The 27,665-nt window shown below is 42.4% G+C and overlaps 1 protein-coding gene across 1 annotated transcript; it reads left to right on the forward strand.

Moving 5' to 3' along the window:
* The first annotated feature begins 2,689 nt into the window (after window positions 1-2,689).
* Window positions 2,690-27,665, forward strand: elovl6 (ELOVL fatty acid elongase 6). The gene is made up of 4 exons (XM_036551597.1): window positions 2,690-2,917; window positions 21,513-21,644; window positions 26,048-26,199; window positions 27,170-27,665. Exons 1-4 carry the CDS (start codon window positions 2,835-2,837, stop codon window positions 27,601-27,603), a joined length of 801 nt encoding a protein of 266 aa, XP_036407490.1. The 5' UTR covers window positions 2,690-2,834; the 3' UTR covers window positions 27,604-27,665.

The following is a 27,665-nucleotide window of genomic DNA, read 5'->3' on the forward strand; positions in this document are numbered from 1 at the left end:
TCATCAGTACAGTAGATGATTGCAGTTGGAATTTCCTTCAGGGAAGTAGTTAAAGAAACAAGAAACTAGTTAAAATAGGTAGTTATTGTTTTCAGAGAAGTCGGGAGTGGTCTGTTACCGATTTCATTCTGTCAGAAAGGTAAGAAGAGCACAGGACACATTTGTTCTCATAGAACAAGTGTGTCCAACAACTATTGCCACTGTAGTGCAATTTTTATTCCAACTATTCATGAGCACAAGGTTTGTGGAGAGAAGACAGAAGTGTGGATGCAATAATGACTTCATTATATTGCACTAATTTCTCTGCAATAGCATGCAGTCACATGTAAAACATGTTGATCCATACAGCAGTTTGCCCCTGTGTGAGCTAGCCATCTCTTCAAATGAAAAGTTGGTGCTAACCAATTTTGAAATGAAAAAATGAAGCACCTACTAAAGACAGACAGGATGTAATTTGCACACAGCTGTTGAATCTCTGTCATTGAAAATCATAGAAGATGGTTTAATAAGCTAAATAATAATGTACATTGTACCACTCAGATACAATAATTGCCACAATGGTATTAACACACGCAGGCTAATTAAGTTTTGCATGCTGTAAAAGAACTCATTTGCCAAAAACGAACACACAAAATATGCACACCAAATTAATTCGTATTCTCTCCCAGTGATGCTGGACGCACAAACACAGGCTACTAAACAGTGATGCTTACTCCCAGATTGGCCTACTCACACACTGGACATTAATATGGTAATTTAGACCAGCTAACAAACAAAGATTGGTGGTTCAACAAAGACAAACAAAAAAAGATTGGTGATCACCTGTAGCAATTTCCAGCAAAGTGGTCAGTTACATTGACAATATCCAGTTCTTTGGTTCTTCAGGCTGCTGGTTCAAATGTCCCCACTGCTCATTTTGGCATCACATAAGTGAAGCAGCCCATGTTTACTACATGTGTGGTCTTAGGGCACTAGCTAGCTGCTCGTTAAAAACTGTATGGCAGGAGTGATGAGTTCATAAGTTCATTATCAATTTTAAACGCAAAAAATCTTATCTGATTACTTAAAGGTTTTTTTTTAATTAAATTTATTCTGTTTTACATGTTCAATTTTATACCAAAATATTCCTGGAAATACTATGGGGTGGGTGGGCCTTCCACTGTTCCTGGCCCCACCTCTCCTAGAATGTTTAATGGTCTTTTAAACAGTTTGGCCAAAAATGTTTTTCAATCATTTTTCGATTTAATGTCAACATTGTCACCCATGATTGACAGTTGATAAATCGACAGATGGGTTACATCCCAGGCCTTGACTGATGTGTATTACTCATAGTCTGTAGTCAGAATGAATGAAATTGCAGCCTTTGACTAACTGCAGGATCCTGCATGGTCTTGCCATCTCCCATTTACTCCAAAACTGAATGGTGAGGTTTTCCTGAGGGGCTGTGGTAGCAGGGGGTTTAAAATGACTGTATATTAAAAAGGTTTAACAAAGGCACAACATAAGCACAGAACAGCTTCAAGTACAGCGTGTAGAAATCAGGATGAAAATACTGCCAAATTAAAAGCGTACAACAGCCAAAACAACATCAGCATATTACCCCTAAGAACAATATACATGTTATCAATCAATCATTCAATTAATCTTTATTTGTTATGGCGCAGTCACAAAGTACAAAGTGTACATACAGAAAAGAGCATTTTCCAGAGGAGATCAAAAAAATCAAAATATCAGAAAACCAAGGCCAATTGGAAAAAAAACTGTAAAATTATTCCCTGACAACAGGGACAGACTCCTGGGGAGACAACAGGGAGAGACTCCTGGAAAACAATAGAAAAGATAATATTGGCATAACACAAAAGGCATAAAGCAAAGTGTTGTAGCAAACACAGCATTACAAATTACTCATCTAAATTTCATTAAGTTTGAAATATGTCGTACTAACTGGCCCTCTAATGAAATGAAACTTGATTTCAGTTTTGGGCTTCAGGTGGCACAACTTTATCAAAAGTGTACCCTTATGAAAAATAATATTGTTATATTTTATTTGTTAAGCATAGTAATTATTATACACAATACTGTTAATATATCCTCAGGACATGTTGCAGGATGACATTGTCCTTATTCCATTATTTTAATTCAGGCTCAAACAGGCCTGTGAACCTTGCCCGTGTGCTTTGTCCGACGCGGGCTCCTGCCATGCACGCAGCGAATAGGCTACACTCTGGCGAGGCATTGTGCAATGTTTCCCAGCGGTGCTGATGCGAGGTGTATCCCGCAGCTAGTCTGTGGAGAATATTTAAACTAACCGTGGACTTTACCTTACTTCATCACATTTACGACACTATTTGCTCACACAAGGGGGAAAGACAGATCTACATTAGTCAAACCCATCTAAAAAAAAAAAAAACAACTATGTATTCGCGATAACACCAGATAATCGCGTTGTCTCTGGAGTTTGGTATTTGATAAAAATTGTATTTGCTTCACACCTGATTGCATTCCAAAAGGTCGGCTGCCTTTCCAACAACCTTTTATCACAACATACGACTGCAGTTGTGGTAGCCTATCGCTCAAGGAGGGAACTCAACTTTAAGGCTTTAGGACCTAGAATCCTCCATCTTCTTGGGGGAGAGGGCGTATGCCGGCAGGCGGCAGAGGGCATATAGACTGACATTGTGGAGACATCGGAAGAGTTGTTGGCAGCGGCGAGAGCGATGCGAGATAAGGGGTATAGCTGAGTCAGAGAGATAAGGGGGAACCAGTTAAATTAAATACTTTTGTCACCTCATAGTCGACTTGTATATTAATTTGCTAGAAAACGCCGAGAGAACATGTCAGTCTTAGCTCTGCAAGAGTACGAATTTGAAAGACAGTTCAATGAACATGAAGCCATCCAATGGATGCAAGAAAACTGGTAGGTATTTAAAATACCATTTGAGCTAATGTGGGAGGAGGCATTGATTCTGTTGGTACGGGTTAATTTGGTATTCACACGATGGGAAAATGATCGGAAGTCGGTTTCGACAAATGTGCTATCCATGTGCCTTTATGTTCTAAAGGCTATCTATGTATGCAGGTACTGTGAATGTTGATATGTCCTAGGATAGAATACCTAGCTAGGTAGCTATGCATTCTGATATGAAAAAATCACGTTTTATAGCGGTTTAGGCAGCCATATAGTATGATATGACATTGAGTGTATGCATAAGCAGGGAATCTATTGATATGTCGGTCGCTGGTGTATGCATTAGTGTGGCAGACGGTGGTGAAATACTACATGAGCATTTATTTGTTTTATGCCAGAGAAGCCGTGCTTTGTAATATACGAGTTTCAGTGTTTTCCTCGAAGAAAGAACCGCGTGATGTTTTAGGAATCGCTGCTGTAATCAGATTCCAGGTATTCAAGGTGATGTTGTGCTGTCTGTCTCCTTCAATGACACAAGAGAAGCTCATCCTCTTAGGTGCGCTGCCCTGGCCCGCAGGTCTGAATGAAACGAAGCTCGCTGACAGGCCGTCGCGAGGTATGCTGGACTGGTGCGACACATTTCATTGCGTTACAACAAAACGGCGCAGGTGAAATTAAGCACGTATTGTATAATTGCGGTTATCTCATTCGCGCTTTCTGGTAGAAAGCCTAAGACACCACGAATTAGCTACGTTAGCTTCTCCTGGCATGGTAATCAGGTTCCGCTTGTAATCAGCTCACTGCAACAATCTGCAATTTGGTGACACAGTAATCAGTGCAAATTTAGATACAGTGGTGTCTGATTTTTTTAGCCACCACTGTTGTAGTTTTCTTCCATTACTAACCTATCAACGCGAAGCGGATGTGCTCAGTGTATTTAGGCTAATGCCCCATGCTTAACATGCTTGTAAGATGACCCTTCAACTCTCCTGAGAAGATGACAAAAGGCGGTGACTTACTGCTGTGTGCAAAACCTGCTCATAAAGATGAATAACATACAGTTACAACCCCCTTCCAGCGAGTGGAGGATTCCGCAGCGCTTTGAGATCCTTGCATGTGCGACTGCTGCTCTGCTGTGTCAAGGCTATTTCTATGGCAGCAGTTGCTATCTAATGTATGCAGCTGTACGGCCACAGTGGCATTATTCTTAGATTCATTTAAGCAAATTTAAGAGTATACATAAAACAGCGAACCCTTACAATTTACCCAACCATTAAAACGTTTTCACGAAAGTTTAATAAAAGCGAATCATTTCCTGTGTTATTTAAAACACTAACAAAGAACATAAAAGGCTGTATTGATCGCAGCGTGAGTGCATAGGTGTGGCTGTTAATGTTTCGGTAATTGATACTAATGTAGTAGGCTAGTTAGTGTTACGTGAGCATGGTACACGCTTGATTAAGCATTTGATACCACAGTTTCGCTAAGTCTAAGGCGGAATGTACCGCACGACAGCGTTCTCGTTGCAAATTAATTCACGAATGTTTATGTGGAATACCTAAATGGAATTTACACAGTAAAATAGCTACGTTTATTTTGCGTTGTATTACGATGTAACCTGGGCACCAAGAGTGAAAAGAGGCAGCGTGTCTCTCCGTCAGTGGTACCGGTTAGCCAATTGTAATTATCTTCTGATGTCTGCTGACAGCATACTGACCAATCACGTCGCAGCTGGTCTGTGCCGACTGTTCCGTAATGCCCCCGCATCAACGCGTTTTGTCTATGTCGAGCCGCTTGCAGCAGCCGCATGAGTTGTAGGTGCAACACAAGGGGCTGAGGTGATACCGGTTTGATGGAAAAGTTACAGCACTATGTGCCGCAGTTTGTAACATTAAAATGTTATGAACTCGTTAGGAACTCTTGAAGCTGCTTAATAACAAACTGATCATTTAAATCAGTTGTGTTGGAGCAGGGAGAGATCTAAAACATGCAGCACAAGTGGTCCTCCAGGAGGGGTTTGGAAAACGCTGCTCTAGAGAACTTTTGTCATATCCACGTGCGCGGAGCAAATGTAGCAACTAATCACTGGTACCCAAATAAACTATTAGTAATAACTTAGGTCACTCTTTCACCTGCCAGCTAGTCAGCCAGTTCAAAGGTGCTGCACTGGAGGGTTACTGCGGTATACATTTTTATCATTGGCAGTAAATCATGTTACTACTTACGGCACTTATTGGATATGAGAAGTTACCTGGTGAAAATATTACAGCTTGGAATTTTTTGGAACTATGGGAATAAATAATTAAACTGACGATGAAGCAGACATAAATGTACACATGTGGGTAAATCAAGCATGTGCATTTGATTGAGCAAGATTAAGTAGGGGCAGGTTTGTTCGCAGCAAGTTGACTTCACAATTCAACGTAGCATGCAATTAATGTTTAGTAATCATGTGCCAAGCAGTCTGAAACTTTTGTTATGAATACTGTGTGTGCTTCAGGGCATCAGAACAATAAAAAACTGATCATATCACCTGAATGGGCTCATCTCACACTGTCGGTGTCTGCCCATCCTTCTCATTTAAAGATCAGAGATCAGCATGTTTGCTACACAGAAATGATGAGCAGCAATCTTACCAGAAATAATGATCTCAGCCCAAGCTTGGAGCATGTTCTGTCTTGGTGAGTGGTTAATGTGTATTTATATTACAGTATTTGGTAGCGTTAAATTCCCAAATGATGTTAAACATTTACAGTTTCAGACATTCTGGAACCCTCTCTCACACAGCTGTGTTTGCAGAATGGCTGAAATTAAATTATTGTGCAAGCAGTGACCCACATGAGGACAGTGCAGTCAACACACTGTCAAAAGTAGAAGGGGCAGTGTTTGATTTCGCCATGTCACTTCTCCTCATTGGCCATATCATTCCTGTCAGCCTCTCCTTCAGCAGACCCTTGATGGATCTCATGAATAATCTGACCCATTCTGAACCCAGGTGGTAATCACCATCTGAATCTGATGTCACAGTGTGGGAGTGCAGGACAAAGTAAATCTAACACCCTGATTTATCTGCATGCCAGTGTGGCTGTTTTCACACTACAGGTTCCACAGTGAACCCAATTGACATAGGCACTGATTGGAGGATAGGCACTACTTAACAAGCATTATCTGAGCTAATTACAAGCATTTGTTAAGTCATACGGGTGCCTGAGAGTAGTGTCACGAGAAACCCCTGTGGTACATGACCATCCCTATCCCTGGTAGAATGAAGCCAATTTGTTCTGCCACTGTGAGCTCATGGTCATTGTTCATAGATGACACGGCCAGTTTCCAACCCGAGTCATAGTACCTTCAGACTCAGAGTACCCTAAAGGCAAGCATCTTTCTGACTAAGCCACACAGGAGACCTTTAGTGTTGTATTTCAAAGAGCATTGCCCAATGTTAGTTAGACCAGAGAAGAGTCCAGAGAGCATTGTTACATCCATGTTATGAAGTTTGTAAAGGACATCTAACAGATATAAAGAAGAACCACTGCAAGGACTTGTCGGCATGTACAAAAACCCAGCCCTTAACCAGTGAGACAAGGGTTCACATTCATCTGGTTAGAATTAGGCATGACTTTAAACATTTCTGGGAAATAGTATGTATTTGAAAACTAACAGCACAGAAAAGTTTTGGCAGAACATAACAAGTAAACGCCTTATCTGTGTCCCTCACAAGGCAGATTCAGAAACTTACATTTTCATCTGTTCAACCAAACGCTTCCCCAAGATTTTATTTTGTCACAGAATTTGTCAATATGCCTTAAATCCCTTCTGTTTGGAACTGGAAAGGATTCCATAATAATTCTGCTGTGCCAACTCTAATTAGCAAAGTGAAGTCACCAGCATTCTGGTATAGGTATAAATCTTTGAAAGCCTTTAAAGGCCACCAAGGCCTGACTCTGGTAATGGCCGAGGTTTACTATGTGGTTATTATTCAACATGTAAATATAATTGAGGCTGCAAATGAATTATACATTCTTCATAAAAGGCAAAAAGTATTTGTATTTAGTTGGACATGTGTGTATAATGTATAATTTTCCTTTGGTTTTGCTGTCTCACAGAGCAGCCCTAAGGGCCTTTCATAGGACTTGGCCATGACTCAGCACTTGCCAGGGCTCCGCCCCCCTAGCTGTGGTGTTTTTGTTTTTCCCTGTCCATGTGCTTTTTGTTTTTCCTTGTGTTCCAGCCCCGCCCCGCTCCCCGCCTGGTCCCCGCCCACCTGATTGCCCCATTACCTTCACCTGCCTGCCTGCCCACCAGCCCAGCCCTATTTCTACCCTGCTTGTTCCTGTCTTGTTTGCCAGTTCGTCTCAGCGTTTTCGTACCTGTTTCGTTCTCACAGTTTTTTGGATTTCTGAATTCTCCGTGTTTGACTCTGCCTGCCCTTCGTCTTCGTTTTCTGCCTGTTGTTTTGTCCCGTTGCCTGATCGTTTGCCTGCCCGGTTCCTGACCTTGCCTGCTTCTGTTACCGACCCTGTTTTTGTCCACGGACTGCCTTCCGGTTTTCGACCCTGCCTGCTTTTGTTTCGCAACTTGCCTGCCGTCATTAATAAACCCGCCTGGAACCTGAAGTTCTCTTGGTCTGCGACTGAGTCCTTGCCTGAGCCCTTACAGTGCTTTGGAGCTGCTGTAGTGCAAGTGTTGCTGCCACTGTTACAGGGGGCAGTAAATGGCTATGAAGACAGGCCATTCCATGTGTGCACCATTTTTATATTTAATATGAATGTTTTAAAAATGAATGTCCTCTTCTCCTTGGCCAAGCTTTGAAGAAAGGATGCAGTGCTCTGAGGTAGACGATAGGGGCATGCATTGCAGTCCCGTTTTCTGATGTTGGTGGGCTGATGGGACCTACAGGTAGCAGGGATCTGGGTGCCAGGCAATTCAGTGTGAGTTGTGTGCTACAACTGAAGAGAATTGCAGATTGACATGTAAAATGTGTTTTTTTTTTTTTTTTTTTTTTTAAGGAACCTCACATTGTCATATATAACACTGTGTTTGGCAGATGCTCTTTCCCTGTACTGGTTAAAAGCTGTACTTTCACTGCTGTACAGGCTGGGCTGAGTACTCTGCTTAAGACTACATCAGCACCAGAGTTCAGGCCTTTAGTCAAGCTCAGATGGAAAGGGATTCAGTGGTAATGAAACCCTCAAATTTGCACGTGCACCCAGAGGACTGCTTTCCCTACTTTGTTTGCTTATTGACGTAAGCGCCTTCTGGGCTCTCATGAGTACATGTTCTGGATTCATAATGCCAGCAGTAACATGGCTTCGTACCCACAGCTGAGTATATTTGGAACAGGATTCATTTTGTGGGAGTGTGTTGGGTCCTTTTTCAGAGAGTGCCCCATGACGATCCATGTCCAGTCCTCTTCTTCATCACTCGAGGTCATATGATCATCAGCAAATGGATCAATCATGCCATTTAGACTCAGTTATGCAGTTAACATATTGATTGCTGTAGAGTAGAACAGTAAGGCCTGGAAAAGCCTAAGGTTGCAAATAATACCAAGCTAAGCAGCTGTGGCATGGCTGCTGTACTTGGTATGGAAAGAAATGATGAGAGAACAAGCACTTATCTTGGATCAGTATCCATCCTTTTCTCAAAACAGATGTGTTGGGGATTAGGGAGGGACTCGAGCAGTTGTTGGAAGAAGAAGAAAGTACATGCAGCTATCGCTACAATGGGTGATGCACCAATGGCAGCTGTTAATAGTAGATCTGGGGAAAATCATTTTTACGATGCATCGTGAACATAACAGAAACAAGCAGTTAACACATTTCCAGTTATCTACCAACCCAACCCAACCCTTGTTTTTTGGAACAAGCAAGTATCTATATTAAGCCATGTTTAATATTTTAATGATTATGCTTTTTAATTACATATATTCCAAATAAAACATGGTGAAATTACCTCTAATAATGCAACCTCAGAATTCACTTGTCTGTATGTCTCCAGTCTCTCATCTTCAGTGAGGAATGGCAGTCCCTTGAAACGGGGATCAAGAGTAGAGGCTGTATAAAGGATGTTCTTTTCCTCCTCACTAGAGTACCTCTTCTGGGGGTCTAATTTGATGGCTTGCTTAATGTCTCGGATCACTGGCGAGTCTCCAATATTGTCAGTCATGTTCTGGATAAGTTGTGCATTCAGAGGAGCAATGAGACACACTGTTGGGTTGCTTTCCTCTGACATCAATGTGGTGGCATCTTGCATTGGCTTTAAGGCCTTAACAGCATCCTCAGCATTGGATACGTCTGTTTCACTGAGAGTGCAAATGTCACTCCCTGCTCTTCTCACCTCAGGAGACAGCAAGGTGGCACAGATAGCTACTTGTTGCTCCAAAAATCATTCCATAAGCACTATTCCACCTGGTGCTAACATCAGTTTTCAGCTTATGACAGGGGAGAGCAAGTAATTTCTGCTTCTCCTGAAGATGGTGCTTTGCAGTGGTGCTGTGGTGGAAAAACGAGATCCGTCTGATTCTAGCCAGTAGCCTTGACACAGAAGAAAGTTTCAACACATGCTGAGAGGCCAGATTTAAGGTGTGCGCGAAGCATCGGACATGTGGGAATTTACCCACCTGAGCAGCAACCACCATGTTTGCAGCGTTGTCTGTAACGAACACTATTTCTTTGTTTGTGAGCTGCCATTCTTCGATAACATTTTTCAATAACTCCACCAGCACCCATGCTACTTTTGTAAATGGCTCTAGTTTGTAGCACATGCGACTGCACCCGCCAGTCATCGTTAACGTAATGTGCAGTTACAGTTACAGATGAATCCATGGCGATGGACATCCAGGAGTCACAGGTGATGACCACTCGGCTTGCGTTTCTCATTGACTCCATCACTCGGGCTTTTGTATCACTGTACAGAGCAGGTATAGCGGTGTCTGTGATAAAACTACGAGATGGGATTCTGCATCTTTGCTCCAAGGTATGGAGAAGGAAGCGAAAGTGTTTTCCAAAACCGAATATGGACGGAGATCCTTTGTAATGAATTCGGCAATAGCTTGGGTAATCTTCTTTGCCCTTTCGGAGTTCGGCAGCAACGTTGATACCATGGCTTGCTGTATGGTTGGCTGTAAGTATTTAATTTTGGCTCGGCAGGTCTTACACACAGCATATGATTTGTCAAGCTCATTTTTGCCTATATTTTCATAAAAACCAAAGTGTGCCCAAATATCTGCTTTTAAGATATTGGGCATGTTTTTAATCTCTGGATGCTGGATATGTTGCTCTCCTTCTGCCATGTTTCCAATCACACCAGGCACAAGTGATAAAAGCTGGGGGGTGTACTTTTTAGTTACTTTATTTATGAAAAAAACAGTATGCTGGCATGTATGTTATTTAACCCTTTCACACGTAACTTATTTTTTATGCTATATAGCGTGCGTGTTATGTTACATGGTTTGTTATATTTTCATTAGCGTTATTAAGCTTCTCATAGTTTTCAGTCAGCATTTGCTATATTTTTTAACATTAAATTGCTGTTTCTTCAAAGCTAAGATTATCTAGAATTTTTCCAATCTAGTTTTCTAATCACACCGGTTTTAGCATACACACTGAATGGCAAATCACACCGGTGTGACCATATGCGCAAAAGGGTTAAACAAAAAGTTGAAAAGTAAAAACAGTTCAAATCTGAGGGCTTGTATTCTTGCATTAATTAAAAAAAACATGGAGGACAAGGTGCATCGTGATGCATCGAGAATTGTTTTGTAATCAAATTGCTACCCTTTGAATTGTAATCGAATCAAATCGTGAGACCGGTGAAGATTCACACCTCCAGTTAATAGTACTAATAGATACCAGCGGGAAAGATATCTTGCCAAGTCTTACCTCATCATAGCTGAAAGATAATGTCCTTACCCCCTGGTTATGACTTAACTGCAACAATATTGCTGAAAAGTCTCAATACAAATTCATTTATTGCCCATTCAGTAGAGATTTATATCATGTCCATCTAATACAGTTCATAGTAAGTTTCATTTTTTCACCCATTCTTTCATTAATTAATTCATTAATATTTGAACCTTTTTTTCTTTTTCTGTAAATGTAACATTCTTCTGTAATGTGTTGATAATTGATAATACTTGATGAGATTTTACTGTATTGTATTAACTGTATTGGGTGCCTAAGTTGCTGACTGAAATCATAGTACTGATTAGTGATTTGTAACCCTGGGCCAGACTGCAGAGTAGTGTAGTAGTAAGGGGCAGGGCAGCAGTGTGATATATTGATAACAAGCAGTGGTGTGGTGTAGCAGTAAAGCGCAACAGTGTGGTGTAGTGGTAAGGAGCAGCAGTGTGCTGTAGTGGGTAAGGAGAAGGACAGCAGTGTGGTGCAGTGGTAAGGAGCAGCAGCATCATGAAATGGTAAGGCGCAGCAGTGTGGTGTGACGGTAAGGAACAGCAGGGTGGTGTAATGGGAAGGAACAGCAGTGTGGTGTAATGGTAAGGAGCAGCAGTGTCGTGTGATGGTAAGGAGCAGCAGGGTCATGTAATGGTAAGGAGCAGCAGTGTGGTGTAATAGTAAGGAGCAGCAGTGTGGTGTAATGGTAAGGAGCAGTAGTGTGGTGTAATGGTAAGGAGCAGCAGTGTGCTGTGATGGTAAGGAGCAGGTCAGAAATGTGGTGTGGTGGTAAGGAGCAGCAGTGTGCAGTAGTGGTAATGCTGAGGGTCATAAGGTTTATGGGTTGATTCCCTGGTATGTCACTGCTGTTGTGCAGTTAAGCTGGACTGCCATATACGGCTCCCACTATATAAATGGATAACAGAGAATGTGGTCTTTAAGCTATGTAAGTCACTCTGGATAAGACTGTCAGAGCAGCTCCAATCATTAGCAAATGCAAAATGAAGCTTTCTGAGTTTCTTATGAGTATACCTCAGGAGTTTGTCTTGCACCCCTGTCTTTGATGGGGAAAACAGGGCTTCATGTTCACAGGTCACCTCTAAGTAAGAGTGATCAGTCACCGCTATGTTAGAGTCATCCATCGTGATCAGTTACCTCTGTGTTCAGGTGATCAGTCACCTCTGTGTTAGAGTGATCAGTCACTTCTGTGTGATTGGTTACCTCTCACCCTCAGGATGAAGGCTAGGTGTGGCCAGCGTGTTCTGTCTGTGCTTCGTGACCCCACCCCATTTGATCCATGGCATGTTGCTGGATGAGCTTGTTGTCTTTGCTGAGGCCCCGCCCCTGCATCTTTCTCAGGCCACACACTAAGCAGCAAGTGGTTGCGGCCTCAGCATGTGACACTGTAACCCACATAGCTTGTGTTATTATGAACTGATCCTATACAGCAGGGAGTGTGCTTTTCTGCTGGATCTGCCATTTCAAGTTCATTCTAGTATCAGATATTCCTCTACACTTTGAGAACCAGATCACACACCTTTACTAGCAGGTATGTGGAAATGCAGTGCAGATGTAGACTGCATGCTGTTTTCATGCCTATACACAGATGACACAAAGCTTCCCTGTGAATTACTGTGCCATAAATGCTAACAGCTTTGTTTTAGCAGGGAGGAAAGAATCTTGTGCTACTAAGTGTGAGGATGATGCAGTTCCCTTCCCCCTAGGGTCCCTGGCAGTCTCAGACAGACTTGGCCCTGGCCAACAGGGAGAGGAGAGAGAGGCCATCCTGCAGGAGAGTTAGTCGAAATTGAGCGAGCATGGTGGAGCTAGCTCTGAGCATGTTAGCCAGCTGAATAACACCAACTGTACTGAGACCAATGGAGGTGGACACAGCGTGTTCCCATGTCAGTGGAATTCACATAGTGGAGTGTTCCTTCATAAGAAAAGCAGTGCTTTAATGGTGATGTTTTTTTACTTTTGACTGCCTGTGGAGATGAACAGAACACCCCTCAGAACATATGCACAGAACATATCCCTCTAGCCTAGGGCACAGGCCTAGCCTTCATTAGCGAGGCAAATATTCACCTTGTTTACGCCATAGCGATGCAGAAGACCTAGGAGAAATGTGAAAATGGTTGTAATCAGAAAATAGTGCAGGTAACACAGAAAGAAACCTCCTGTATGAAGTGCTTATTGATACAACATTCACTGCACCCCAGTCCTCAGTGTCTCCTTACACTCTCCAAAGAATAACAGTCATTAAATTTATTGGTAAGTATAGGGGGAAGAATAGGTTGCAAATGCTTTCAGTATTACTGAGGCAGATTTAAATGCCCATGAGGCAGCATATCTCTGCGTCGCAGGTTGATATTTCCCTAAAGCACCTGTACATTTATGGACATGGGTGATTACCTAAAAACTGCCTCTAAGGAAGGTGAAAGCAGAAATAATTTGGCAGGTGCTTACCTTAGCAAAGCTTTTATTTTTACACTCCTTCCCTGTCACACATGTATAAATACTCTTCCCTCTCAGTGCAGATGGATAAGCTCTTAATAAGCTAAAACTATTATCTGCTGAAAGTCAAGCAAAAGAAAGAACTGGACAGGTAAGATGAATATGTATTCAGCCCCATCTGCAGAAAATCTGGCAGGCTACAGAATTCTGTGCAGTTCTCTGCAGTATTTCTGTATCATTAACACAGTCCAGTGGTATGCCTATGTTAGTAACACAGTCCAGCTCTACACAGTATGTCAGTGTTAGTAACACAGTCAATTTCTTCTCAGTACAACTGTATCATTAGCACAGTCCATTTCTATGCATCACACCTGTGTCTTCTGCTTCTCTTACAGAAACCATTCAGTAAGAGTAGGCAGAGAGTAGCAGCTGTGTTCTCATGTCCTGGACTGTCTTTAGTGGTTAGGGGTGTGACTGCATGAGCAGAATGTGTGATGGAGGCGCCTTTACCTGTCCCCCAAAACCGTTGATTTTTTCCTTGTTTCATTGTTTGTAGTTTAAATGTGTGTGTGTGTGTGTGTTTGTGTGTTTGTGTGTTTGTGTGTATGTGTGTGTGTGTGTGTGTGTGTGTGTATGTGTGTATGTGTGTGTGTGTGTGTGTGTGTGTGTGTGTGTGTGTGTGTGTGTGTTGTTAAGGATTCTTCATCCATAATTCATCCATAACTGAGCTCTTTTCAATTAGCAGGGCTCAAAATCAGAGGTTGCTGGTTCAGTTCCCTGCTGGGGCACTGCTGATGTACCCTTCAAGGTACCTCCACATTTTCTCTGTGAATATCCAGCTGTATAAGTGGATAATATTAAAATGGATTTATTCATGTAAAAATTGTCACCTGTGTTAGTTAGTCTGGATAAGAGTGTCTGCAAAATGGCAGTAATGTAATGTAATTGTTAGTTGTCTGTGTTTGAGAGCCAGCCATTGGTTAATGAGCCTCACCTGTGTAATCAGCAATTGATTATGTATGTGTGTGGCTGCTGCTAGAGACATAGCATTTTTACAGCATTTTGGCTGTGGCTGTGTGCTTAGATTGGTTCTTTTAAAATAAATTATTTGTTAAGTTTATTTGATAAGTTTTTCTCCCTCCGTTTGCTTTTTATGATAAGCATCAGCCAGCTTCTTGACACAAACTAAATGGAGTCCCGGTGCCCCAGCTCTCCTTGCATCTGGGTCTCATTGGCCAGATTTGAATCCTTCTGTAGAATTTGTCGTATTTCCTGTGGAATGCTTGCTTTGTGTTTGTCACACCAAGTCCATTGAATTAGCCCTAGGAGGGGGCACTGTCCTTCCCAGGTGCAGGACTTGGATGCTTAAGATGAAAGACAAAGTTGGAAAGGGAGGATGGGGGGTGAGGAATTCTGGGATTGTTGCTCAGCTAGACTGCATTCCTCCTTCTCCTTCATTTACCGTGCTGTCATACCTCCATCAAAGCAGTTACTGTGCTTCTGTGAAGGCTGTTACCATACTGTTGTGCCTCTGTGAAGGCTGTTACCGTATTGTTGTGCCTCTGTGAAGGCTGTTGCCATGCCAGCGTACTTCTGTGAAGGCTGTTGCCATGCCAGAGTACCTCAGAATGTGGCCATCTTTTCAGACTTTTCAGTGTTGCAGAGATGCACAAAACTCGATGTTCGATTTTCACATAGCTGGTCGCATAGGCATAGGTTAGTCACTGTTTAGAGTCAGTGTGGATTTTTAATGCTGTAGTACCCAAGCCTCACACCTTTTAGTGGGAGAGGTCCCTCAGCTTATTGGTCTGACAGATAAAATGGTTGCATTGTCTCTTGGGTGTGCAGCTCTGAGGCCTTATGATGTGCTTGGCTGCCCAGTGCAGGATAGGAGATGTGCTAGTCCTGGCCTGTAATTCTTCCAGGAGGTTGGTCTGGCCTGCACCTCACTGGCAACAGAAGCAAAAATGTCAAGTTGTTTCCCGGTTTAAAAAAAAAATAAGAATAACAAATCACAAATCTCCCACACTGCTGGCTGCAAGCCCTAAATGCAGCTGACGCCTGGCTGGTTTTCCCTACATTACTGATGTGAATAAACAGGAGGCATAGCTCCACCACTCCCTCCACCTCACACCACTCTGCTAAAATATGTGCCATCCGCACCAGTGAGCGGCAGAGCCATGCATGGCCATACCCGTGTGCGTCTGACCACCGTCCCCATTCCTACTGCGCTGTCCCCACACACCCTGGCAGGCAGAAGTGGAGAGTATTCAGCAGTTCCAGCTGTGACCTGGTGGTGACAGCCTCAGATCTTTCCTCATGACTGTGCCAGCCCTTTGCTTCCCATCCCAAATATGCTGCCATAGCCTTATTCTGTTGGGGTTTCCTTATTGCACAGACACTATTCTTCTCTACTCTCTCATGTAGTCAGTCCTCTTTCCATCAGTGTACATCTCCCAAATAAGGGCTCCACTCTCCTTTATGCTCTAGTCTAAAGCATCTTCTGGCACTACAGATATGAGAATGAGCAGCCTGTTACAGCTCCACCTGCTCTCGTACCTGAACTCACCCAGGCACCTGATCCAGCTAACCAGTAGTTCCACTGACCAGCCCCCCCCTCAGACTTTTTCCTCCCTACTACCCTCCTAATTTGGCTGCCTGGTGTCAGCTAGAGGCAGATGGGCTCTCCGTTTGAGCTGGGGTCTGCTCAAGGTGTCTTCCTTTTAGGTTTCCTTGTCATTGTTACTGTAGCCTTGCTCGTAGGGGTTCAGGCCCGGGAAATTTATAAAGCTCACAAAGTTTGCACAAATTCCTTTTGTAAGAAGTACAATGCAGATAAAATTGAATTGGACTGAAGACACACAGACAGCACTGGCAACATCCTGGTGTAGCATGTGGTCGGTGTTGGGTTTCCATTGATTTGTTGTACGTAATGGGCACTGCACACACTCCTCTATTGTATACGCGTCTGATGGGTTCTTTGTAACAGTATCATCAAACATTGTGACAACAGTGACTCTGTAATGAAACACGAGCAATGTACTGAACAGGAATGTGATGGGGCACTGTATTTGGGCCAGCATTGATCTGGATCATTTTAAATAGATCTTTACTCTCTTTAAATGTGTAGTTTTGAATTACATATACCATAATGTAAATCATGTGGCAATCATGTTGTTTACCCCAAACAAGGAAAAACTGCATCAGGAAAGAGGAACAGGGGTTGCAAGTTGAAGTTCGCTGATAGGAATACACAGTCACTTAAGGATTAAGGATAATTGCTAAAAACTGCAAAACAACAGCCTCAAAAATTACCACAGTGCTGAATCTACACATCCATGACCCAGTCTCAATAAATAACTGTATGTTGAGATCTTCATAAAGCTGTTGTTTCTGGTAGAGCTGTCATTCATAAATGCTCTTATCTGGAGCGAAGTACAAGATGGGTACATACAACATTACATTTACGTTGTTGACATCCAGTAGATGCTGTTATCCAGAGTGACTCCAGAAGTCAAGCACAAAAGGCATCCAGCAAAATGATACAAAAACATTACATAAAAAAGGAAACCATCATCCACACATGAACAAGAGCTGATGTCAAACACACAAGGCTGAGACCACTAATGTGCACCTGGCCCAACATGCAAGTACAACACAACATAACTGATAGACATGCAAAGTAGGTTTCTTAGATTAAATGTTACATGACCAGAGTTGAATTCCTTTCTAGATCCAGCCTGAGACAGACAATGAACTAACCTGTATATCTCCTAAAAACCCAGACTAGCATAACTGTATGAGCAACACACAGATACATCTGGTATGACAAAAATCGGTTTACTAGTAAGAACAGCAAACGAAAAAGAAAAGCAGGCAATATGTGCAAATTATTAAAACTGTCTTTCAGAAACCCTTTTTAATCATAGGCCAAGTGTGCCTCTGGATTAAAAATAAAACCCCCTTCAAAATACTGTAAATAAATAAATGTCAGACTCTTCTTACTGCTAGAAGTCTAGTCTGCCATGAATGTCCAGTGAATATAATTTGAATACTTAAGGGATAAGTGTGGTTACGCCCAGCGTTCACAAGCTCAGAAGTGAATTTCATCACCCAAGCTAGCCATTTATTCAGCAAGGCTGTTCACTCTAAAGTAATCTTGTTGGTAGAATGCTATGTATAAGCCATTTAACACTGACTGCCAGATTCAGTTGGATTTTTTCCCCTTTGTGAATACAGATGAGTTTCAGTTCAAATTGTTTTTAAGGAATCAAGTTTATTATGATGAAGTATGAAGATTTGTTCAGAATGTTATTCCGTGCATTTTGTTCAACCTTAAAGTGCAGTTATACTTGGGCTCAGTAAAAAAAAAAAAAACATCATAGTGAAAGAATAGTCTGATAGCTGTGCTGCAATATACCAATCACAAGCCGCTCAAAGGGCCATCTTCATAATGCAACCAGACAAGTGCTATCAGGCATTTTCTGTTGCAACTTAGCTGAGTATTCAGCTGCTCCTTTCATTCATTATAGTTGCTCAGAGGAAAGGATTTCCTCACAGGCTTCAGTGTTCCTCATGTTTGCAGTCTGTATGTCTGTCAGGAAGGGGTGTGTCTGTCAGGAATGAGCATGCCTCTCAGGAGTGGGTGTGTCTATTAGGCCTGTGCTCTTCCCATATTTTCTATTTCAATTGTGTGTCCCTTCTAGCTCAAGTTCCACAAACATGCAGTTTTTTTCATCTGAGGCATTGTGTCAAATATAATATTCCTCATAATGTCAGCCCTGACACCAGTATTTGGTACACTCAGGTGCATGTAAATGTGACGCAAGCTGGTCAGGCCAGCAGCAGAGGACTGGAGTTTTTCTCTCTCAGGTAGCATTCCTTTCCCTCGAGCAGCAGCAGCTTTCTGGTGCAGCTATAAAGTGTGATTGAAAGCATGGAGTCCTGTCTCCTGTTGCACTGGAGCTGCTGATGTAATGGCCTGCTGTGGAATACTTTTGCCACAGTAGCTGGCACAGTGGAAAGTGCTGACCCCAGACCTGTAGTGTATGTTCTGGAGTAGGATGATTCCATTTATGGAAAAAGTATTTGTATTTTCCCTTACAATAGTACTCAAACTATACCTAACAGGACTGGAGTTTGTACACTTGTAGTGTAGATATTAATATATTGTAGTATAGGTGCCTGTTTAAATGGTAGAAGTATAAAAATACATTTTTACAGTAAGCATTTCTGTGATAAATGTGGGAGGGCTATAGATACAGCTGGGGATGAGTACAGCATTGATGGGTATAATCTGGTCAGAAATAATAGAACAAAACGGGAGGTTAAGGACTCTGAATGTGCAGGAATTATGGGAACTGAATCCTAACAAGGAGATGTGGATTACTATGGAAAGTGAGCAGGGCCTTAATGGAAGAGTGACTATCAGAATATAGCAGTGGCAATTGGGATTCCCTGGGATGTTAAACACTATGGTCCGTGACAGCATCTAAGAAGTCTATCTGGAAAGAGAGACAGAAGAAAAATATCAGGATGTGGCCAGTTTGAACAGGAGTAAATGGTTTCTTTTCTCGTGCAGTGTTATCTCCACTATTACAGGGAATTCATGTCTAGACCATTTTTTTTCTAACCAATACATAATACATAGGTGTCTTTTTCAAATAACAGAAAAAATCAAATTAGAGGAGGTTGATTGTCAAAATAGGAAAATGTTTTGCCTTGACAACAGTAGATAAAATTATTTTGCAGAGAACTTCGACAGAGAAGAGACTACATATTTACTTATTTACATCTGATATCCATGGTAATGATGAAGGAAACTACAGGTTGGTGATGTTAGCCTGGTCTCATGTAAGAATCTATCATAATGGACAAGTAAGAACTTTTCCTAGAAAAAATAATATTGTAAGACAATAGTCAACACTGTTTTCACAGAGGGAGATTATGGATTTGATTATGGATTATGGAGTAAATTACCAAATGTATTTTGCTTCTGTTATTATTTCAAGTTTCAGAAAGTACTTAATGTAAAATTTAAATTTGCAGGGTTTAACTGTGTTATCTTAAAGTGGATCCAGCACAGAATATAAGAGGCAACAATAAGAGGGACCACATCTGAACAATGGCTTCTGGGAAGTGGTATGCCCCGGGGGGAGCGTTGCAATCTATTCTCTTCCCTCCTTACATAAATTTAGCATAGTCACATATAACATTCTCCATGTGAGCAGTGAGAGTGCAAGCCAGGATTAGTTTACATTAGGTACAAATAGGGATGGTAATTGATAAGATTTTATTGATACCAATGCCATTACCGATTCTGCTTATCGGTCTAATTCTTTATCGATTCCCTTATTGATTCCTGATGAATTTTCTGTGTGGAAAAAAGTAGGCCTACACAGGTTTTCAGTGTCAACGCAGCTGTTTTATTATCCCTCAGTCTGAACACAGTGTAGAATGTCTGCCTAGTAACATTTGAACATGTGAAAATAAATTACAATGCTCCTTTTCCTAAAAGGATATAACTTGGAAAACAAATATAAAACTGACTGATAAAATAAACAATTCTAACTAGCTAGCTAACTAAAATTGCGAGGCAAGTCGGTAATGACCACCAGTACTGCAGCAATGCCTATGGTTTGCGCTGTTTACGGCTGTTTCAACCGATCAAATCGGGGAAAAAAACAAGGGCTACTTTCGAGTCCCAAAAATAGTGGTACACAAAGGGGAGAAGTTTAAAAAACTCACAGGCTCCTTTTCCACCAAGGCAGTTCTAGGGCCGGTTCGGAGCCGGTGCCTAATCTCAAACCAGTTCTTTGCGTTTCGACAGCCAAAGAACCGGCTCTCTGCCAGGAAAACTGGTTTGAGAGCGGCACCAACACTTTGCTGGTGTAGAACCAAGAACTGCTTACGTCAGGGGCTGGGAGCGGGATTATCATGACCAAGAAGATCAACTAAAACTTTGTGACCACCATTAAAAAAAAAACAGAGCTGGTGTTGTGTCTAGTCTGTGTAAAAAGAAGAAGAAAAACCAGAGTTTTATTTTTTGAATGTTTCGCTTTGTTGCCAGCCAGCTATGTATTTTTTAGCTGTTTAGCAAGCTACTAATTTCTCACTAATTTCTGTTTAGCGAGCTACTAATTTCTCACTGGCTAGCTAGCTGTTGGTCAGCTAACATTACCCAAGCATGTTGTTCGTAACATTGATGTGGGAAATTAGTAGCTATGCTTGTAATGTTAGCTGACCAACAGCTAGCTAGCCAGCTACCGTAACCTTGGTAACAGTAGCTAATGTTAGCATGCTACTTTCTAACATTGCCATTGTTAGAAAGTAGCAAAGGTTCTTTTTTCAGGAAGTTAGTATAGCTGCAGAACAAACACCACAGGGTGACAATATCGCAGATTTAGCTAGCTATGTTTCTGTTTGTTTTTAAACTTCTCCCCTTTGTGTACCACTATTTTCAGGACTCGAAAGTAGCCCTAGTTTTTTTCCCAGATGTGTTTGGTTGGAACAGCCGTAAACAGCGCAAACCATAGGCATTGCTGCAGTGATGGTCGTCATTGCTAACTTGCCTCAGAACCTGCCTCCAGCTGCCAGCCCTCCATCTAGAAAGCACACCGGTTTGTAACGTCATATGCAAAGAACCTACGTGCAACTGTCAGAAAAACATGCCGGCATCGATAAAAGGAATTGATAACCTTAGAGGCATACGATTCCGATGGATTGGACAATTTGGAACCGGTTCTCACCCCTAGGTACAAAGACATGTCTTCAGTCTCAACAGAAGCAAACTCAGGGAAGGATTTGTTTTGAGAGTTCAAGATTTTAAAGATTCAAAAAAACAAATACATTGAATTACTTAAGCCATTTCAAGCGTGGTTATGTCAGCCACACAAGAGGACATAGGTGTAAATTGGAAGTTGGAATATCACGCAGACAGTAGGACATATTAATGCTTGCTGTAGCTCACCGAGATTTATAGCAGAAGCAAAGAATCTTCAAGTGATTAAAATCAGGCTTGTCACAGTGCTGGATTCACGCTGGACTGTAGGCACAGAAATGAGCCTAGATAAGCTGGATGGCATGTTCCCCCCACTCTAAATATTATGTTTGAAGTGAGTGGACAGTGACAATGGGAAGTCCTTGGTAGGATGTGCAATTTCTGCTCAAAGCTGTCGGCTGGCATTTCCAGCCAAGTGCTTGTGCAGCTGGCCAACGTGCAGCCACAGTCATGCCCGCTGTTGTGCTTCCTGCAGGAAGAAGTCCTTCCTCTTCTCCGCGCTCTACGCTGCCTGCATCCTGGGAGGCCGCCGGCTGATGAAGCAGAGGGAGAAGTTTGAGCTGAGGAAGCCGCTGGTCCTGTGGTCCCTAACCCTTGCTGTATTTAGGTCAGTCTTCCTCAGAAGGGTCTGGGGTACTTCTGGAACAGACCCAGGGGAAGTGTTTGGAGAGGAATTTCATTACCACAGTAAATAAACACCATAAATTCAATCAACTAGGTGCACAGTACATCTAGCTGAACACTTTCCCTGAGTTTCATTTAAAAATATTTAGCATGAATATTTTTTATTTACAGTTAGGTCCATAAGTATTTGGACAATGACACAGTTTTCATGATGTCGGCTCTGTGTGCCGCCACAATGGATTTGAAATGAAGCAATCAAGATGTGTTTGAAGTGCAGACTTTCAGCTTTAATTCAAGGGGTTTAACAAAAATACCATATAAACCATTAAGAATTACAGCAATTTTTATACACAGTCCCTCCCATTTTCAGGGGCTCAAAAGTAATTGGACAAGCTAACATAATCATAAATAAAATGATCATTTTTAATACTTGGTTGAAAATTCTTTGCACTGAATGACTGCCTGAAGTCTGGAACCCATGGACATCACCAAATTCTGGGTTTCCTCCCTAGTGATGCTTTGCCGGGCCTTTACAGCAGCTGTCTTAAGTTGCTGCTTGTTTGTGGGTCTCTCTGCCTTCAGTTTTGTTTTAAGCAAGTGAAATGCATGTTCAGTTGGGTTGAGGTCAGGTGACTGACTCGGCCATTGAAGAATATTGAATAAATGAATAAATGAATATTCCACTTTTTTGTCTTGAAAAGCTCTTTGGTTACTTTCGCAGTATGTTTTGGGTCATTGTCCATCTGTACTGTGAAGCACAATCCTATCAGTTTGGCAGCATATTTGGCTGAATCTGAGCAGATAGTATAGCCCTATACATTTCAGAATTCATCCTGCTGCTTCTGTCAGCAGTCATCATCAGTAAACACTAGCGACCCAGTTCCATTGGCCGCCATACATGCCCATGCCATAACACTGCCTCCACCATGTTTCATAGGTGATGTCGAATGCTTTGGATCATGAGCCGTTCCTTACCTTCTCCATACTCTTCTCTTCCCATCATTCTGGTACAGGTTTATCTTAGTTTCATCTCTCCAAAGAATTGTTCCAGAACTGGGCAGGATTTTTTTTATATGTTTTCTGGCAAAGTCTAATCTGGCCTTCCTATTCTTGAGGCTTATCAGTGGTTTGCACCTTGTGGTAAACCCTCTGTATTTACTTTCTTGAATGTACCATACTGTTGATTTGGCCACTCCTAATGTTTCTGCTATCTCTCTGATGGGTTTTCTTTTGTTTTTTTCAGTCTAATGATGGTCTGCTTTACTTGCATTGACAGCTCTTTGGACCTCATATTGAGAGTTCACAGTAACAGCTTCCAAATGCAAATTCCACATTTGGAATCAACTCCAGACCTTTTAACTGCTTAATTGTGAATGAAATAACGAGGGAACAGCCCACACCTGGCCATAAAACAGCTTCTCAGTCAATTGTCCAAGTACTTTTGAGCCCCTGAAAATGACTGTATAAAAATTGCTGTAATTCTTAACGGTTTATATGGTATTTTTGTTAAACCCCTTGAATTAAAGCTGAAAGTCTGCACTTCAATCTCATCTTGATTGCTTCATTTCAAATCCATTGTGGTGTGTACAGAGCCAAAATCATGAAAATTGTGTCACTGTCCAAATACTTATGGACCTACAGTTTCAAGCTTCAGTTAACTGTATATATTAAATTAGAACTGTGTGTGTAAAGATCATTTTACTTTATGTATCATAATGTAAAGTACACCTCTATAAATCTGTATCACCCTCAGTTCCTGCAGTCTTGTACAGGTTTGCTTATTTTAACCAGGATGAAATCGTAAAGCACAGTGAAACAAATTCTCAGAACACTGAGCATCTTCCCACATTATTAAGATGTAGAATCTGGGAAATTTGTTTGTAAGAGTTGGAAAAGACCAGAGCTGGAGCTGGAGGTCCCTGTTATATGGATTGATCATCTTCAGCAAAAGTTTATTCCCACAGAACACCACTGAGTTTGCACACTCAGGCCACTGTGGGTTCACAGACTCGCAGTGCTGACCTTCAGAAAGAAAATGCTGTGGTCATTTCAAAGTGGAAGTAAATTGTTGTCACAGCACAGAGAGGTGGCTGGGTAATCCTGACAGATGGCGTCTCTCTTCCCTCCCACACCAGCATTGTCTTCATCCAGAAAACAAGATGTTAATTGGACATGTGTTTAACCAATATTTTTGCGCTTACTACCAAAACAGTGTCTTGGAATTTGAGTATTGGACTGAAAATGGAATAGTAGAGCCCATAACACAATGTTAAATATTAAATAGCATTTTCTTCTGAGCCCAATTTCAGTAGAATGTGAGCTGACACATAAAAGAAAAAAGAGGAAATACCCACCCTGGATGTGCTGTCTTACAATACAATTTCAGAACTCAATTTGAAAACCGACTATGAATGCAGCTGAAAGTGGAATTTAAATTTGTACCTTTCAGCTTGGATTTGAATTTTGTAAATGTGAATTACAAACTCAAAACTTAATGAACTGTAAAATTGAATTATAAAATCTGAAGGTAAGGTGTGTGAACTTAAATAATGAACTACATTCAGTAATACATGTTCAGAAATACAAAATTCAAAATGCAAAGCAGAGATTTGTTTCAATGCATTCATTAAATCAAGTTGTGAATTCAAATGCAAAACTTTTTAGTACTTAATTGTGTACCATGTTCCTGAAGGACAATGCTCTCTTACTAATAGAAATAAAAGTGTTCTGATTGAATTAAAAATTGTATTTAATATTGAATTAGTATTCTGTTTAGGAAAGTTATTAATCTTGCACTTCGGAACAATTACATTTTCCTCTTCTGACAATCGTGCACTCACTCAGTACTACATCGGACTGTGCATCACTCACTCAGTAGTACATCAGACAGCGAATCACTCACTCAGTACTACATTGGACTGTGCGTCACTCACTCAGTAGTACATCAGACTGCGAATCACTCCCTCACTCAGCACATCAGACAGCGAATCACTCCCTCAGTAGTACATCAGACTGTGCATCACTCACTCAGCAGTACATCAGACTGCACGTCACTCACTCAGTAGTACATCAGACTGCGAATCACTCACTCAGTAGTACATCAGACTGTGCATCACTCACTCAGTAGTACATCAGACTGCGTGTCACTCCCTCAGTACTACATCAGACTGTGCAACCATCCCTCACTGCAGGACATCACTTCACATCACTCATTGCTTAGTATATCAGACTGCACATCACTCTGCATCACTCCATCTGCAGTACATCAGATGGGCCTCTGGAGAAGAAGCTGTACTCTACTGCAGGGGACCAGTCAGGCTCTTAAAAGGCTTTATGTCTGGGCTAATCTTTATCCACTTTAGCATGAGTGGTTCATAGAGCCAGAAGGACTGCTGGACTGCAGCCTCTCAGATCTGCAACTACATCAGGCTGTTCGTTGCCTAGTCACTGACTTGGCCTGAGTCCAGCCAGTTACTGTCAGACGGGCCTCAGCACTGACCACATTAAATCTGATCTACACCAGTGCCCTGACCAGCACGTATCTCATTAGAAACCCATACAGGCAGCACCTAGCAACCATCTCTGTACAGCTGCTTTCAACTATGTAGGTATTCCACATGCTGTAATGAGCAGCACAGAGAGCAACACTAATACAGTGCATAGAAAATGAAATTCAGGGGTGTAGCACTGTCATTGGATTGCTAGAGAAGGAGTCATGCAAGCTTGAGTGTGTTCATGTTTGTGAGTATGTGTGTGTGTGTGTGTGTGTGTGTGTGTGTGTGTATGTGTACGTATGTGTGTGTATGCCTGTGAGACTTTTTTAATATATAGAGATACAGACTGAGACATAGTTCATTTTTGAGTCCAGGACCCTGTGTACCCCCTGTCTCCGTGTTTCCTTTCTCAGGACCATGCAGACATTTATGCCTATTAATGCTCACAGAACTGCATATTCAGAAGTGATAATCAGGCTTCATTTCTGCACAGGGTTCCACAGGCCCTTCTCAGTGCTGAGTCACACTTAGGGACACAGGCTGTCCTACTGGACAGTGAGGGAATTGCACTATCATGTTACAACACTCCAGCACATATACACAACCAGGATTAAAATATAAATGTAATAAGTTCTTAATATATTTTGTGTAGAATGCACAGTATTTTTGTTAAATAAGATATTCCTTAAATATTGAATCTTGATGTGTTTTGTTTTTTAAACACTGCAGTCATTTCATTGCAGTAAATTTTTGATGAAAGGGTTTTTATGGATTTTGTAGTTGTTCATCATGTTAAGAGTAGAACACTGCTCGTGTGGATATAAAAGGCTTGACTGATGCCTGGGATAGTTTGCTTCATGCAATGGGTTTAACTTCTGTCCCCCCTGTGCAGTATATTTGGAGCAGCCCGCACTGGAAGCTACATGATGTACATTGTGATGACCAAAGGGCTGAAGCAGTCAGTATGTGACCAGAGCTTCTACAACGGGCCAGTCAGCAAGTTCTGGGCCTATGCCTTCGTCTTGAGCAAGGCGCCAGAGCTGGGTAAGAACACTGCCACTGCTCCCACAGGAAAACTCTACTGCTCCCACAGAAACACTCCAATGCTCCTACAGGAACACTGCACCGCTCCCACAGAAACACTGCACCGCTCCTACAGGAACACTGCACCGCTCCCACAGAAACACTCCAATGCTCCTACAGGAACACTGCACCGCTCCCACAGAAACACTGCACCGCTCCTACAGAAACACTGCGCTGCTCTCACAGGAACACTCCAATGCTCCTACAGGAACACTGCACCGCTCCCACAGAAACACTGCACCGCTCCTACAGGAACACTGCGCTGCTCTCACAGGAACATTGCACCACTCCTACAGGAACACTGCACCGCTCCCACAGAAACACTGCACTGCTCTCACATGAGGAACACTCCACCGCTCCTACAGGAACACTGCACCGCTCCCACAGAAACACTGCACCGCTCCCACAGAAACACTGCACCGCTCCCACAGGAACACTGCACTGCTCTCACATGAGGAACACTCCACCGCTCCCACAGGAACACTGCACCGCTCCCACAGGAACACTGCACCGCTCCCACAGAAACACTGCACCGCTCCTACAGAAACACTGCACCGCTCCCACAGGAACACTCCAAAGCTCCCACAGAAACACTGCACCGCTTGCACATGAGGAATACTCCACTGTTCCCACAGGAGCAATGTTTTTCAGCTCAATGGGACACAATAGGACTCAATAGGACAGCCAAGTCATAATCTGTCTCCTTCTCTCCTCTCTCTGTCTCTCTCTCTCTCTCTCTGTCGCTTTCTCTCTCTCTTTGTCTCATAATCTCTCTCTTTCTCCATCAGAAGTCAGGTTTCTTTGAGACTATGCATCTGACTCTTCATGAAGGTATGATGTTGTAAGATTGGTCAGTTGATTCGTCATTGATTAACAAAATTCTTTCTGTATCTCCATCTTTGCTCTCCCCCCCCCCCCCCCCCCCAACCAGGGGACACCCTTTTTATTGTTTTGAGGAAGCAGAAGCTGATCTTCCTGCATTGGTACCACCACATCACGGTCCTGCTCTACTCCTGGTACTCCTACAAGGACATGGTGGCCGGCGGCGGCTGGTTCATGACCATGAACTATCTTGTCCACGCGGTCATGTACTCCTATTACGCCCTGCGGGCAGCTGGCTTCCGGGTGTCGCGTAAGTTCGCCATGTTCATCACGCTCACGCAGATCACCCAGATGGCAGTGGGCTGCATGGTGAACTACCTGGTGTTCTCCTGGATGCAGCAGGGCCAGGAGTGCCCGTCACATGTGCAGAACATCGTCTGGTCCTCGCTCATGTACCTCAGCTACTTTGTGCTTTTCTGCCAGTTCTTCTTTGAGGCCTACATTAACAAGACCAAGAAGGACACAGAGAGGAAGAGCCAGTAGAGTGGGAAGAGGGAGGGGGAGTGGGAGGGGGGTGGAGGCACAGAGAGGAAGATGCAGTAGAG

Source organism: Megalops cyprinoides, chromosome 18 (genome assembly GCF_013368585.1).
Source record: "Megalops cyprinoides isolate fMegCyp1 chromosome 18, fMegCyp1.pri, whole genome shotgun sequence".
Taxonomy (NCBI): Eukaryota; Metazoa; Chordata; class Actinopteri; order Elopiformes; family Megalopidae; genus Megalops; species Megalops cyprinoides.